Below are 16,901 nucleotides of genomic sequence, written 5' to 3'. Positions count from 1 at the left end.
TATCTGCACCTAGGGTAATAATGTCCGATTCGTTCTACTATCATTCCTACCCCATGTCCCCTCCCCTCCCTTCACTCACCTTTGTCTAGTCCAAAATACCTCTATTCTTCACCCCTGCACCCCCGCTTATTGTAAATGAGAAAATGCTAATTTCGTCCAAGATTCACCACTCACTCTTCCAGGCATATAGGAATTATGTGGCTGCACAGGTCCCTTTTAGAAGAATTACAACGCACTTCAGTTTTCCACTCCAGACAGCTTCGGTGGAGTGTAGGGCGAAGAGGGTGGAGGTAGGGCAAAGGACGAATTTGGGCTGTGGGCGAGGCTGAGAGATGGGTGGGCACAAGGACCGAGCCTAGCCAGTAAGGACAGGTAGGCGCAGGGCAGGGAAACTAGGAGTGCGCGCCGGAATTGTTTCTTTGTAAAGTGGAAAGGGAAACCCATTAACCCACAGAAAAGGATAACGAAGCCTCAGATAGATACGGGGTCAGGCAGAGTTGTCACCTGAGAAATGAGGAAGCTGTATAGGCGCGGGCGATAACCGCTGGGTGCGACGGGCTCCCGAAGCCTGGGGTGGACGCCTAGAAGCAATAAAAGAAGGAAGGTGACTTGTGGGAAGTGGGGACCGGACCGTGCCGCCTACCCAGTCTCACCCTGTTCCTCTCGATCCTGAGGTTTGGGAAATACTTGGAAAACACGCGGTCCCCAGCAGAGAGTCCCCGAACTTTCCACTCAGACCACTAAGCAGAGCGAAGGCGTCTTGTTTTCTTAGCCCTGGGTCCGAGGGACAGAAAGCGCTCGGCTTGCGGGCTTCAGGGTCACCCAGATTCGGTTTGAATCCCACTTACTATCCGGTTATCCCACATAGCCTCAATTCCCTCAAGTGAAAAATGGGGCTAACATCTGTACTCACCGGTTAGGGCTGTTGTAATGAATAACTGACAAGTGGACAAAGTTTTTAGGGCCCTGTCCACTACTTGTCTAGTAAATAGCAGAAACAAGGTCCGCGATCATCGTCATTACCTTAAGGAGTTCTGTCGCGCGTGGGCCAGTGGCGGCTCTTTGCACCGGGAAGTCCAGCAGAACCAATCCAAACAAGCACAAAGATGTTTCCATGAGCCAGGGAACAACCTGGGCGCACAGGAAGATCCAGGACCTGGGCGTGCACCGCCCCAAGCTCCGGCGGCTTCCCACACCTGCCGGGCCTCCGGAGAACCTGGTTGAGTCTGTACCAGCCCTGGGCGGTCGGTGGAGTGGCTGCCTCGCCCCACGATCTCGGCCATCGGAGAGCGGCGTGATTCGGGATGACTTTAAGCAAGTGAGTGTCCCCGAAGCAGAGAAAAGTGGGTGCACTGCGTCGGAAGGAGCAGACGTGGGCGCAGCAGGCGCAGCGCAGTCAGAGCGGGGAATTGGTGTTAAGTCCAATGCGTCTCGCGGGTATGTGGCAGCCTCAGTAACAGGGGACCGCGCGTTTGGAAGCGGTTGCAGTCCAGGTTGGGTTCCCAACGCGGCGCCCGCAGGAACGAATAGGGAACTGATTTTTCCGTGAGAAAATTCGATGTGGAGGTAACCTCTCGTGGCCAGGAACGCACTGTGGAGGAATTAGAGCATGGCATTCGGCCTTGGAGGCACTGGCTACCCGGCTCGAAGCCTGGGAACCCACAAGCGTTGAGCTGGGCTGGGGCTTCTTTCCGGTGCCCAGGACCAAGTGGCCACCAGAGGGATACAGTCCCCTGGCGCGCGGGCTCTGGGCAGTCCAGGAGCTGGTTTTGTCCCTTCTGCAGCTTTTGAAAGCATCTTGCTCAGAGCCTGGGATTTTGAAAAAATTGGTTTTCAGATCCAGGCGTACATCCACAAGACAGATTGAGAGTCCGCTCTGTAGCCGGAGCGCTAACACGTCTTTAAGAATTAGCATAATAATTAACGCAGAAAACTAGTCTTGGAAGTGTAAATTAGTTTTATAGACTGTGAAGAAATCGTTTGCGGGTTTTTGTTTTTCCCCAAAGCATACTTTGTTTATATTTCTCAAAACTCTAGAACAATCTTTAAACACGGACAAGGAAGTCATCTTGTGAAAATGCAAAAAAAAAAAAAAAAAACGCGTTCGTGAGGTGACATTTTACAAACATTAGAAAGAAGCACACGTTGAACACAGGATGTGGAGAATGAGGGAAGGAAGGCAGCGGTTGCATTTACTCATGTTCCTGGCTAACTTTCATTCACACATTCCCCCAACATTTACCGCGTCCTAAACAGGTGACTGAGGAGGAAGCTGGAACTCAATGCCCCAGGCTCCAAACTCAAACTGATGCCAACTAATCCTTTTATAAACAATTGGAATCAGGCACAAAAATCTGCAGGAGAACGGCACAAAGGGCCTCTTTAGCACTACATCCCCAGCTTATTTCTTTATTTTAAAGCTTTGGGACAGGGTCTCCCTAAGTTGCTAAGGCTAGCCTCAAATTTGTGATCCTCCTGCCTCAACCTCCTGACTCGCTGAGATTACAAGCATGTGCAACAGAGATAGACTCCTTCTTTCGTGGTTCGATTCTCAGCACCACATATATGTGAAATAAAGATACTGTGTCCACCTAAAACCTAAAGAAATAAATATTTTAAAAAAAGAATGGTTACTAACATCTAGACAATCAATCTCTGACAGGGTATGTAGTCCAAGAAAAATGGGAAACAGAGAGAACACTTTTACTTTGTATAAGAATTGCCATTTTGTGTTGTCAAACATGCTATGCTAAGCAACTGATGATGGGTACAGAGGCATGGCCTTCCCATGGAAGAAGCATTTCTTTCTTTTTTTTTTTTTTTTTAAGAGAGAATGAGAGAGAGAGGAGGACAGAGAGAGAGAGAATTTTAATATTTATTTATTTATTTTTCTTACTTCTCGGCGGACACTACATCTTTGTTTGTATGTGGTGCTGAGGATTGAACCTGGGCTGCACGCATGCCAGGCAAGCGCGCTACCGCTTGAGCCACATCCCCAGCCCCTGAAGCATTTCTTATATGGCATGGAGTCTCAGCAAAATGGAGTCTGTTGGTCATTGCCCATAATAGTATTTTCCTTGTACATTTTAGAACTGTTGCCTACTTATTCTCCCAGCCCCTGATGCCCAAGACAGAGACCTATGATTCATGGTCAACTCCTCTGACTCCAGAGACTCTGCCCCCACCTGAAACCCTCCCTGACCCCTTGAATGAGATTCTGGTGTATAGTGTGGTCTTTGGACTTTGTGTGGACTCTACAAGTGTCCTTTCAATAGGTAACTGTAAAATCATAGATATTGAAGTTATAAGCTGTTACTCCCACTTTAAGAATGTTGAAACTAACCTGCTGGGTGTTTAAAACCAAACACTTGGAGACCAAAGTCAAGGAAGTAAAAGGACTGAGGAAAATGCAGCCGACATTTTGGGCCTTGCCCTTACTTTGGCCCTAAGCCAGAATCCAGAAAATGAAGGAACCCCTCTTTGGGCCCTGCAAGTCTCATGAGTCACCCAATCTGCTGACCAGGAGGACCCTAGAGAAAAAATAGAAAAACAATTGAAAAGATATCTTCCCCCCAAAAAAAGAAGGGACCATGGAAGCCAACCAGTGCACATTCTGCAAAGAAGACAGTCATTGGAGATGGAAGTATCATTGATGCTTCCAAGAGAAGTCACGTATGGTTAACAAGACACTGGCCCATCCTGGAAGATGGCACCACTGGTTAAAGGAGCCAAGAGACTTCTCACACGTCCCCAAGAGTAATCTCTGAGGAATCTCACTGACTCTTTTATTTTTTTAATATTTTTTTTAGTGGTAGTTGGATATAGTAACTTTATTTTATTTATTTATTTTTATGTGGACCTGAGGATCAAACCCAGGGCCTCACACATGCTAGGTGAGCATTCTATTGCTGAGTCCACAACCCCAGCCCTCAGCTGACTCTTAAGGATAGATACGAACAAGGTCAGTTTTGACCAACCTGGTCTTAAACACCTGACAGGAGAGTACAACCTGAGCACAGTCCTACATGGACATTTAAAAGGAAAAACAATGTTTGTTTTTTTTTAATGTAACTTAAGAGGTACACTTGTGTCAGTCCTACCAGAAGTAAGTGGTAATGACTATCTCCCAAATTAACAAGTGAATTACAACTCCAACAGAGAACAAGTAGAATGTAGCCTTTGAATTATCTCTTTAAAAAACCCCTATTCCTGTTGTTGGGCAGAATCACAGCCTCTGGGACAGAAGTCTCCTGTAAAACAATAAACCTTCTTTTTCCTTTTTCTCAAAACCGTGTCCTGGTTATTGAATTGGCATTGGAGACCGGGACCAAGATTTTGGCAACATTACTCTTCTTACTTCAGAGTTATTTTTCACCGTGCAGATATCTTTAAAAGTTCTGATGCATATTTAAACATCTAGACTTTCCTATTGAAAGGAAAGGGAGAAATCGGGAAATGGGCGAGCAAGTAATGAAACACGGAGACCAGCCGGAGATACACATGAGAAAGTTTATTTGTCAGAGCTGAAAATAAAAGCAACATCCCTCCATAGTAGAGACAGGCAACACAAGCTTGAGTTCTGGGATTTTTTTTTTTTTTTTTTAATATTTTGTCTCTAGTTGTAGTTGGATCCAATGCCTTTATTTTATTTTTATGTGGTGCTGAGGAGCCAGCCCAGCGTTCTGCATGGGCTATGCGAGCCCTCTACTGCCGAGTCACACCCCAGCTCTGAGTTCTGGGACTTTTATGAGAGAGGCTCAGGCATTAGAGCCAGGTGGGTCCGAATGTGGGTGATTAAGGGTGAGGTTGGTTTGAGGGAGTGATAATATTCCCTTGGGCAGGAAAATGGGGGCTGTTACTTAGGATGGCCACCCAGATGCTAAGCAAGGACCTTACACCTATTAAAGGTGTTTCTTTTCCTTTCTCTTCCTCCTCTTCCTCCTTCTTCTGACTGGAGATCTCGCTATGTTGATCTTGAACCTCATTCTCTGTGGTAGCGAGCTGGGATTACAGGTGTGCATTACCACACCCAACTCCATTGTAGATGTATCTGTGCTGTCAAAGTGTCATGAATCATAAAATGAATATGGTGACAAAACACACAATCAAAAGGTATCTTTGTTTTTCTTTGTGGTGGGAATCAAATCTAGGGCTTAGCACATATTAGGCGAGTATTACCAAAAGCTTGCTTCTTGTCCCTGATGCCCATGCAATAACAAGGACAAGGTTTTGAGTAAAAGGAAAAAGAAGTCTTATTGCTTTGCTAGCAAAGGAAAAATACAGGGAACTCCTGTCCCAGGGCCTGTGATTCTGCCCATCCAGGGGAGCAGGCAGTTTTTAAAGAGGTGACCCAAAGGCTACAGTCCATGTGTTCTCTGTTGGAGGTGTAATTCACTTGTTGATTTGGGAGACAGTCGTTTCTGAGAACTTCTGGTTCCATCCCTAAGTCTGAATTACATTGGTCCTGTGGCATGTGTGTGTGTACAGATAATTCTGCCTAGAATGGGGAAGAAAGATAATCCTGTTTGCCCATGGGATTAGGGAGGATCTAGAGAGGAACAGAAAGAAACACGTCCATTTAAAAAATAAGTTAGAGTGTCAGAGCAGCAAGGGCTATATTCACAGTATAAAGTGGACCACTGTTATATTTTTTTCTTCATTTTTTGGAGACAGTTTTATTCACTTTTTATTTGAAATGTTTCTGAATTCTTTTATTGCAACTTGATTATTTCACTCTCTATCAGAAACCAATTTTGGTGATCAGTATAAGAAGAAGGTTCAACTTGCATTTTTCCTCAAGTTACTGTTCTCATTTATATCATGTAACCAGGCCATTTATTATGAAGTTTAAAAAAAGAGAGATTTTAATGAGTCTGGGGATGTGGCAAGAGCAGAGTCCCTGGGTTCCATCCCCAGCTGCCCAGAATAGAAAGAAGAAGTGGAAGAGGAGGAGGAGGAAGAGTTGTTAAAGTGTTTTGCTTTTTTGTATTTCCATCATCTCTAGATATCTGTGGCTCCTCAAGGCGTCAGCCTTCATCTTGGTACTTAGCATTGTCCTAGTTGTATTCAGAAGTGTGTCCCTTCCAGTAGCATTCGGCAGCTTCAAGCCAGAGCATGCACACCTGCCGCTGAAACTTCTTCCTGAGGAGCGCCTCCGGAAACTGTTTTCCTATGATGGAATCTGGTGAGCCATTGAGTGTTCTCTCTCCACCCTCGCCCTCCTGCTCTCTCTTCCTTGCCTCTCCTGTGGTATACAGATCCCCACTATGCCCAGTGTACAGACAGCTCCCTGCCTTGAACCTCTGCTGATCTGCTAAAGTGATTCCTAGTTGTAGGAGCCTGGTCTACCAGGAGAGAGCCTGGTCTACAGAGCACAATCTCTGTTCTCTGTAGCACTCAGCAAAATCCCTTAATACTTGGAGGACCAAATGGGCCAAGACTAAAGGGAGATATTTCGTTCCTATTGCTCTGCCCTCCCCTCCTCATGGGACTGGGACATTGCTGAGATTCCTGTGGCTCTCAGGTGAAGGGGACAATTCAAGAGAGGGGAAGCCAGATGCTGAGGTTCATGCCTGTAATACCAGTGACTTGGGAGGTTGAGGCATGAGGATTGCAACCCCAGCCTGGGATGGATGGGGAGATATATATGGAGAGAGAGAGAGAGAGAAAGAGAGAGAGAGAGAGAGAGAGAGAGAGAGAGAGAGAGAGAGAGAGAGATATCAATGTCAATATCATGAGAGAGAGGAGAGAGGAGGGAATCTTCAATCCTCCCTTCCCTCCCTACCTGTGTCTCTGCTGGAGGATTCCAGGATCTCAAGTGTGTGATAAAGGAGATCCTTAGGGCTAAGGACACACTGAATTGGACCTCAGGTTTCCCTCCCACCCAACCCAAGTTCACAGCCCTCTTGCTTCCTCTAGGCTGTTTCCTAAAAAGCAGTGCAAATGTGAAACCACCCGACGGCAAGGAGGTTATAACTTTCAGGATGCCTATAATCAAAGCGAGCTCCCAGCGGTGAAGGCAAGGAGACAGGCTGAATTTGAACACTTTCAGAGGAGGTAATGCGGGCCGGGGGGATCGTGGATCTGGGGAGAATTGGAGTGGATCCTAAGAGAAAAAGAGGATTTCCTTCTCTTGGCAGGAGCTATCGGGAATAAATGAGAAGGGAATTGAGGACATGGTCCTTAAGAGAAGTTTTATAGAACATGTATAAAATATTTCATAACAGAAGAAGAAAAAGGAATGGAGGTATTTTGAAACTAGTTGTTAGGGTGATGGTGGGAGAGCCTCCATGCACCCAGGCATCTCAGCGGGTCGCTCTGTACTCATCACCAAGTTGCACTATTTTATTCATTTGTATATTGGGAACATACAGTTCACCTGCCATTTGTGCAAGGGGGCATGTCACTTTTTTTTTTTTTTTTTTTTAATTACAAGAGGTGCAAACATTCAGCGGGTGTATCAACCAAGACTCTTAGTTGAAAAGGGAAGAAATTGATTCTCTGGCTGATATCAAGAGGGAATTGGTGGAAAGGATTCTGGGGTTTCACCAAATCCCTAGATGGTAAAATGGGCAGGCTGGAAGCTGGACAAGAGCCAAGGGGACACTAAAGGTCTGGTCAGGCCCCAGAGCCATCTGGTGTCTATGTTGTCATTAACTCTGCAATATACTGTCCCCAGGTCATTGCCTTAGTGTTCTGTTGACTGAGCCAAAGTCATGAATCAAAAGTAAGAGAAGGACCCAGTCAAATCCCTCTGTGTTTGATTTTTGGAGTGAGCCACTATCCCCAAATCACATGCAAGTAGAGGAGTCCCTGGGAGAGAGATTCAGGCACCAGTAGGAAGGGAGTGTTGAAAACCACATAGCCAATGGGATACACAGGTGATTCTGCCATGGATTTGAACCTGGCACATCTGACTATGTGCAAAGCAATGGGGCTGGGTGGGGCATGGGAGGCAGGCCAGCTGCACTCAGGTCCTATAGCCTCCACCTTCTGCTAGCGACCTTGGCCAATCTGCTTAGCCTTCTCTGTAACACAATAATGGTACTTAGCTCTCAGGGTCATCCTAAGGATCTAAGGAGTTGATAAATGGAAAGGGCTTAAAACTGTATCTGCTTTGTAATATGATTGAACACCTTCATCATGATCATTCTGTTCTCTGTGAGATTATAGGACAGTGAGGAGATATGAAAAGGGCTGAAGATACAGCTTAGTGGTGGGGCACGCACCTCACATATGTAAGGCCTGAGTTCTATTATCAGTACTGCAAAATAAACAAATAAACAAATAATAACAATCTAAGTATAGAGATGGCCATACATTGGTGTGACAAGTTCTCACCTTGAGACCATATGTCTGATTGTCTCCCAGTTTCTCTCTGGCACTGATTCATGACATTTCTGTACACAGAGACTCCAGACCTTAGACAGTGGCTGACACAAAGAAATACTCTGTAAACATGCACAAAATGAGAGAACGGTGTAAGGGGAGGCACAGGGGACATGCTCCTAGCCAGCTTCTGCCTCCACCCTGGGAACTGTTGGTTGTCACCAGGAGGGAATATCCCAGGTGGGGAAGGAAAGAAAAGAGAAAGGTGTTTGAAGAGTCCCAGGGGGGTGAGATGGGGAGAGCCAGGGAAAGGTTAAGGGTCCTGGGTGGAGTGCTAGGGTGGAGGGAGCTGGGCAGAGGAATTATCAGAAGAGACTGATTCCAAGCAGGGAAGGCTATGGAGCTGGAGAAGTTCCTGGGCATGTCCGAATCTTCCCCTCCTCCCCCTGTGGAAATGCCCAGTGCTCTTGGGATTATACTAGACAATATAGGAATGAACAAAAGCCAACAGAGCCCAATAATAATGGTTGACGTGGATGGTGGTGAAGACAGGTATGCATCAAGCAAAGCCTAAGTGGTCAACAGAGGGACAGAAATAAGGCTGTAGGAGACATATCTGTGACAGAGGAGAAACAGACACTGCTTAATACATTTAAATATACCGAGAGACTTATACTATTGGCTCAGACTTCCAAGGTCAAGTATCAATGACATACAGAAAGCTTTTAAGCAAACGAGGAAGTATAAGTTTGGCAAAGAAAATGTAGCAGTTGGCAAAAAACAATCTATGGCTTATTCATGATTAATGTGAACATAGTTTCAATAATATACACAGTGAATATTATTCTATACCAAAATCATGATGCAATTATTATGTGAGGAAAGAAAGTAAAAATTAGCTGGGCAGAGAAATGCTCAGTTCAGCTCCTCCATGATGTTCCTTGCATCTTTCTTTCTTTTCTTTTTTGGTTCTGGGGATTGAATTCAGGGGCACTCGGCCACTGAGACACATCCCCAACCCTATTTTGTATTTTAATTTAGAAACAGGGTCTCACTGAGTGGCTTAGGGCCTTGCTTTTGCTGAGGCTGGCTTTGAACTCAGGATCCTCCTACCTCAGCCTCCTGAGCCGCTGGGATTACAGATGTGTGCTACCACACTCAACTCCTCACATCTTTCTTATTTAACTCTTGAAATACAGTGAATGCCTGCTTTGAGCAAGGTGTGAGTTAGGTATAGAGATAAATCTAATGCAGACCCTGCACTCAAAGAGCTTATGATAGTAAGTGCACCCTAACCCATAATCAAGTGTCTATTCACATTAACACTCCCTGTGTGCCCCTATAGCGACAGAGTGACGGAACCCAGTGTTGAATTGTGAGTGAATGTGAACAGTCAGTGGTCCATGGAATGTATTTAACAAGTTGGGTGGAAGCTCAAGAGTTCAACTCAAAGCTCAGTGTTATCATAGTAGTTAGAGGGAGTGACATGGAAGATCTTGGGAGGGAGAATGGATTCCATATCTGATAATTGAGAAAAGAATATTCGAGAACAAGTTTCAGTCAAAGCCCAGCTTTCTCTTTGTTATTGAAAAGATGGCTTAGTGTTCTCATTATTGGCATCTGGGCCTGGGTCTGGGTTCCCATTCTTCCAGGAAAGGGGCTTCGTGTATTTCTGTGTCTCCAGTTTAGCACAGGCCTGGCAGACAGGATGCTATTAAATAATGTGGGACTCTGGGCAGAACTCTTAAGTGTGGTTCACTTCCCAGCACAGAGGAGCAATTCTGAGGACAAAAGTTTCAGGTAGTAAAAGGAATTTGGTAAATCTAGATGCATTGGTAGGGAACAGAGCTCTATTAGGTTAAAAAAAGCAAGATGTAAGAAGATTTCACAGTATACCATCATTTGTGCTTTTAAAAGTCTAAAGGATATTCGTGAGTGTGAGTGTTATTTATTGAGGGTGTTGTTAAATGGCCTCCAAGCAGGGCCACCCTGATTTGGAGTGTTTGCCAGGTTCCCTGGTGGAAAAATACCCATATCATAGCTGATTTTAAGTTACTGGATGTGGAGTTGGAAAGAGACATCTAGTAGGTCACAATTCTAAAATATCTCCACTGTACAGAAAGAGGTTCAAGATCAGTTAATAATAAAATACTTAAGAAGTGATGAGGTTTGAGTATTTGTTACCATTTTCTCATTACACTGTATTCATTTTTATTTATTTATTTATTTTTGCACCCAGGATTGAACCCAGGGGCCCTTAACCACTGAACCACATCCCCAGTCCTTTTTTCTAGAGAGAGAGAGAGAGAGAGAGAGAATTTTTTAATATTTATTTTTCAGTTCTCAGCGGATACAACATCTTTGTTTGTATGTGGTGCTGAGGATAGAACCCGGGCCGCACACATGCCAGGCGAACACGCTACCGCTTGAGCCACATTCCCCAGCCACTGCTTTTACCATTTTAAAATTTCAATTTGAAAAGTATTTCATTATTTTTATTTATTTATTTATTTTTGGGGGGGTACCGGGGATTTAACTCAGGGGCACTCAACAACTGAGCCACATCCCTAGCCCTTTTTTGGATTTTATTTAGAGACAGGGCCTCACTGAGTTGTTTAGGACCTTGCTAAATTGCTGAGGCTGGCTTTGAACCTGCGATCCTCCTGCCTCAGTCTCCTGAGCCACTGGGATTACAAGCTTCATTATTTTTTATTTATTTATTTTTTTATTTTTATTTTTTTATTTTTTATTTTTTTAAAGAGAGAGAGAGAGAGGAGAGAGAGAGAGAGAGAGAGAGAGAGAGAGAGAATTTTTAATATTTATTTTTTAGTTCTCGGCAGACACAACATCTTTGTTGGTATGTGGTGCTGAGGATCAAACCAGGGCCGCACGCATGGCAGGCGAGCGCACTACCGCTTGAGCCACATCCCCAGCCCCTTCATTATTTTTTATTTATTTATTTTTTTTTATTTATTTTTTTTTTTTAAAGAGAGAGTGAGAGAGGAGAGAGAGAGAGAGAAGAGAATTTTTTTTTTTTAATATTTATTTTTAGTTCTCGGCGGACACAACATCTTTGTTGGTATGTGGTGCTGAAGATCGAACCCGGGCCGCACGCATGGCAGGCGAGCGCGCTACCGCTTGAGCCACATCCCCAGCCCCTTCATTATTTTTTAAATACACATTTCTTGATTGATATGGTAGTGAAGCATGTTTCACATGTTTATTGTCATTTGCCTATTTATGCCCTTTTTCATTTAAAAATTTTATCCTTTTTTTATTTGCATGCATATTCACTGGAATGGTCTAATTTTTCCCAAGGTAATTTAAGTGATATGCTTAGTAAACTGGATCCCTCGAAGTTACATTTTAACCACAGTTTTGTCCCTCAAAGACTCATTCTTCCTGGATTGGTATGCTTTTGCCATTGACTGAAGGATATCATCAACTATAGCAAACCATAAAAATAGTTACTGGGTTTGCTCTACAAATATTGAGATAACAACCACTCACAATCAAGTTTCTTGTGATATAGCTAATTTTTTAGTTTAATACTGGATAAAGATTCCTTCCCTTCCAGAATGGATCTGCATCTCCCTGTTGATAATAAGGACAGTGTACTGTCAATCACTTTATACCTGGCTACCAGGAAGTTCAGATATGACCTTGGTTTTGAGCTACTGCAGGAGGGTTGACCCCCATCATCTGATAATTTCATTTTTTTGTTATGATTTTTAATATTTATGTGCTTTGTTGTATACTGCCCCAGTACCTTTGTGGAATAGAGCTTGAGGTGAGGAGTGAAAATAAAGATATGGGGGAGGGTGACAGGAACAATCTACTTTTGATTTCTCAACATGGGAAGGGCAAAGCTGTGTGTGCAGGGACCACTTTGAGGACCAACCACAGGACCAGCATCAGGGCAGCTGCTCATGTTTGCATTCTCCTGCAGAGAAGGGCTGCCACGCCCACCACCCCTGCTGGCCCAGCCCAACATCCCCTTTGGGTACCCAGTGCACGGAGTAGAGGTGATGCCCCTGCACACGATTCTCATCCCAGGTAGGTATACCAGCATCCTAGAGGCTGCAGACATTATTCTTACTCTCCTTAGGGAAAAAGGAGGGAGAAGAAGGAGTCACTCATTGAGTGCCAGCTGTATACACAGCACAACTCAAGAAGCTTGGTGTGATGTCATTTAATGTTAACCTCCCTGGTTCCACAACTGGCAATCTCCCTTAGTGGCTGTGATCTTCCTGGGGAACAAAGAAAATATAGAAGAGGACAGAGAGCTGTGTGTCTCTAAGAATCTTAGGGCAAAGTTGACTCTTGGGAGTATTTTAGCATGAAGGGCAAAGGCAACACATGAGCCGGTCTCCAAGGAGGGCATTTTGAAAAGCTTATTTCTGCTGGTTAGAACTTCCTCCATGGTAGATTTTTACACATCCCTCTAGTTCAGCATCACATCCCTTTTCAAAGCCAAGTGCAATGTTACCAGAAGAGACAAGAAGCATGAGCCTGCATGTGCACATGTCTTCCCCCAGTGCAGAGATGGTGGATTCAGTGGGCTGGGCTGATGGACTCTTTTGCTCTGGGATCTTGAGGCAAACAGCCCCACCATGAACTCTTCAAGTATATGCTGGGTGGCAATGACAGCTGGGATGGGGCATGTCTCCTGGAGCCAGATGAGCCCTCTTTAGGTCCTGTATCAATGAGCAAGAGCCAAATTACCTAAAGTCACAAGTCAAACAGGGAACAATGAGTAAGTGCCAGAGGCAGGTACCAGAGCTGGGGCTGAGCCTCCCAGATGGGACAAAGGGAAGGGAGTAGCAGGGCTGAGCCTCAGCCCCTCCTCCAGGTGAGCCGGCTCCCTTCATTTCTGTTCCTGCCCTCATGCTTTTCAAACGCTCTACAGCTGAAATACAACCTCAGCCCTGAAATAAACTCTATCTATATTGCCAATTCCCTAGACGATAAGAGTCTAGTAAGCTTACTTGGGCCACATAAAGAAGGTGTGTCTGAATTACAATTAAACGTATTACAAAAATAGAGATTTTAAAGTAAATACATTTGGAGTGAATTGATAATGGATTTGAATAGTTTTTTGTTGTTGTTGTTGTTTTTTGTTTTTTTGGTGCTGGGGATTGAACCCAAGGTCTCCCATATACTGAACAAGTGCTTTAACTCTGAGTTGCAACCCCAGCCCTTTTTATTTTATTTTGAGTCAGGGTCTCATCAAGTTGCCCAGGCTGGACTTGAACTTCAGATCTTCCTGCCTTAATCTCCCAAGTAGATGGGATTTCAAGTGTGTGCCACCATCCCCAGCTTTTGAATAGCTATTTAAAAACGCTTTTCTATTTGGGATGATACTTTTTATTATGGTAAAATATGTACAACACAAACTATCATTTTGACCATTTTTTGAGAAGATAACCTTTTTTTTTTGGTGCTGGGGATTGAACCCAGGGCCTAGTGCATGCAAGGCAAGCACTCTACCAACTGAGCTATATCCCCAGCTCCAGAAGATAACTTTTTAAAATATAACTTTATTTTATTTATTTTTATATGGTGCTGAGGGTTGAACCCAGTGCCTCACACATGAGAGGCAAGCACTCTACCACTGAGCTACAACCCTGACCCTCATTTTGACCATTTTAAAGCATATAGTTCAGCGGCATTGAGTATATTCACACTGTTGTACAACCATCACCCATCTCTAGAACTTCTTCACAATTCCCAACTGAAACTTTTTATTTTATTTTTATTTTCCACAGTGCTGGGGATGCAATTCAAGGCTTTGCACATGCTCTGTAAGCACTCTACCACTGAGCCACACCTCCAGCCCTCCAACTGGTACTTTTTTTTTTTTTTTTGGTACTAGAGATTGAACCTAGGGACACTCAACCACTAAGCCACATCCTCAACCCATTTTTCATATTCTATTTAGAGACAGACTTTTGCTGAGTTGTTTAGGGCCTTGATAAGTTGCTGACGCTGACTTTGAACTCAGGATCCTCCTTTCTCAGGCTCCGGAGCCTCTGGGATTACAGGCATGCACCATCGTACCCAGCTACAATTGGTACTATATACCCATTTAACAACAACTCCTCATTCCCCAGCCTCTGGCAATTCCCATTCTCCTTTCTATCTCTGTGAATTTTACGAATCCAGATCCCTTGTCTAAGGATGTCTCCATTGCTGCCTTCCCTTCAGTACCAGGAAGGAGCTGAGTGAATTCCCAGCATCCAAAGCTGAGGAAGGGCCCTGGAGGCCTTAGAACCACTTGGGTTTGTGAAAGACTGTGGCACCATCTGACAGCTTTGGAGAGAAGAGGTTTGTCAGCCAACACTCTGGAAAGCTGGTGACACTTAGAGTCTCTCAAGCATGTATAGTTAGGGGAGAGCATCAGGGATCCTTGGCATCCTCTCAGATGGCGCTTTTTGTCCTTTTCCCTGTGTTCTCCAGGTCTCCAGTTTGAAGGTCCAGATGCCCCAGTCTATGAGGTAAGATTCCCCTTCCCAGCATTGCACTGGGCATCCTGCCGTTACTGCCCTTATCCAGATGAAATAGCCCGTGAGCCCAAGGTGGGCCATGAGGAGGATGGGTGTAGAAGCATGATCTTCTCAGCCTTGGGGGTGGCTGGAGTTGTGGGGAGAATTCCCAAGGTCACACAAAGCATTGGGCCACCACAGAGGCTGCTATTTCTGCTGCAGAGAAAGCTGCTAGCTTGTGTGGCCTCTGGCTTGTGTGGCCTCTGTTGGGGTCAGGGCTGGCAGGAAAACAGTGCTCAGTGTCCTTCTTTCCCTACTGAATGCTCCAAGTTGAGATCTTTTGAAGGGATATCTTATTGGTGGGATGTACCCTGGGTGAAAGGTAACTTTAGTTTTCCTACCTCTGCATGCCAGATAGAGGCTGGAATGGTGATGAGTGAGCTAATTCTGTCCTCCGTGGGTCTTCTCTGGTTCCCCCACCCCTTGAGCACATCCCCAACCTTGTTACTGTCACTTTCTTGTTGCACTGTTTTTGTTTTTTTTGTTTTTTTTTGTTTTTTGGTGCTGGGGATTGAACCTAGGGCCTGTGTATGCAAGGCAAGCACTCTACCAACTGAGCTGTATCCCTAGCCCCTTTTGTTTTGTTTTATTTTTACATTTTTTGCTTGCAGTGCTGGGGATGGAATCCAGTGTTCTACCCATGAGCTATGCCCCAGTTCCTTCTGCTACCTTCTTTATGGTCCTTATCTGTAGCTGAGTAACTGTGTGTGGCTCTGTGCTGGTTGATGTCTTCCTCACTGGAATACCATGTTCATTCTCAGAGAGTATCTGTTGATTAAATCATGTTTTCAGCAGGAGTGACAATCCAGTTGATTTTTTTTTTTTGTACTAGGGATTGAACCCAGGGGCTCTCAAATGCTGAGCTTTATTTAGAGATAGGATCTTGCTGAGTTGCTTAAGGCCTTGCTAAGTTGCTGAGGCTGGCTTTGAACTCAGGATCCTCCTGTCTCAGCCTCCCAAGCTGCTGGGATTACAGTTTATTCTTTGTGTGTGTGTGTGTGCACGCGCGTGTGTGGTGCTGGGGATTGAACCCAGGTCCTTGTGCATGCAAAGCAAGTACTCTACCAACTGAGCTATATCCCCAGCCCCTACAATTGATTTTTTACTTGTTATTTTTAATTATACATGACAGTAGAGTATATTTTGACATATTTATACAAACATGGAGTACATCTTATTCTAATTAGGATCCTAGAATTGTGGTTGTAAATGGTATATTCATATATGTACCTAGGAATATTATGTCAGATTCATTCCTCTGTCTTTTCTATTCCTGTCCCCCTTCACTTTTTTTCATTCCCCTTTGTCTAATCCAGTGAACTTCTATTTCCTCCACACACACCTTGTTGTATGTCCACAGATCAGAGAGAACATTCAACCTTTGGTTTGAGGGATCGGCTTATTTCACTTAGCATAATAGTCTCCATATCCATCCATTTACTGGAAAAAAGTCATAAAGTCATTCTTTTTTATGACTGAGTAATATCCCATTGTGTATATACACCACATTTTCTTTATCCATTCATCTGTTGAGGGGCTCCTAGGTTGGTTCCATAGCTTAGCTCTTATGAATTGAGTTGCTGTCAACATTGATGTGGCTATGTCACTGCAGTATGCTGACTTTAAATCCTTTAGGTATTTTCATAAAGATACCTGACTATCACTGGGTGTGATGACACACAATTGTAATCCCAGCAATTCAGGAGGCAGAAACAGGAGGATCGCAAGTTCAAGACTAGCCTCAGCAATTTAATAATGCCCTAATCAACTTAGTGAGACTCTGTCTCAAAATAAAATATAAAAAGGGCTGGGGATGTGGCTCAGTGGTAAAGTGACTCTGGGTTCCATCCCCAGCACCAAAACCAAACAAACCTACTTGATTATTGCAGAAGACAAGAGCAGAGAGTAGCATGGAGGGTGGCAGTGGGGGTGGAGAGAAGAGGAGTACAGCTAGCTGCATGTCTAGGAGAGTTGGCAGGGCTTGCCCACGATGGGCTGTAGGTGAGAGGAGAAGAAGAGAACAAGAAA

At 44.5% G+C, this 16,901-nt stretch overlaps 1 protein-coding gene across 1 annotated transcript in view; it reads left to right on the top strand.

The window, feature by feature from the left end:
• Positions 1-1,114: 1,114 nt before the first annotated feature.
• B4GALNT2 (beta-1,4-N-acetyl-galactosaminyltransferase 2 (SID blood group)) overlaps positions 1,115-16,901 on the top strand; it is a gene marked incomplete at both ends in the record, with an annotated part of 29,198 nt that continues 13,411 nt past the window's right edge. Inside the window, 5 exons of the mRNA XM_081271750.1 lie at positions 1,115-1,437; positions 6,005-6,184; positions 6,919-7,056; positions 12,278-12,384; positions 14,788-14,825. Of these exons, the coding sequence (XP_081127876.1) occupies positions 1,115-1,437; positions 6,005-6,184; positions 6,919-7,056; positions 12,278-12,384; positions 14,788-14,825 (786 nt within the window). The remainder of the gene's footprint in view (positions 1,438-6,004; positions 6,185-6,918; positions 7,057-12,277; positions 12,385-14,787; positions 14,826-16,901) is intronic.

This window comes from Spermophilus citellus (genome assembly GCF_964194105.1).
Source record: "Spermophilus citellus genome assembly, chromosome: 17".
Classification (NCBI taxonomy): domain Eukaryota; kingdom Metazoa; phylum Chordata; class Mammalia; order Rodentia; family Sciuridae; genus Spermophilus; species Spermophilus citellus.
Note: the sequence above shows the minus strand (reverse complement) of the source record. Positions and strands in the feature narration are given on the sequence as shown.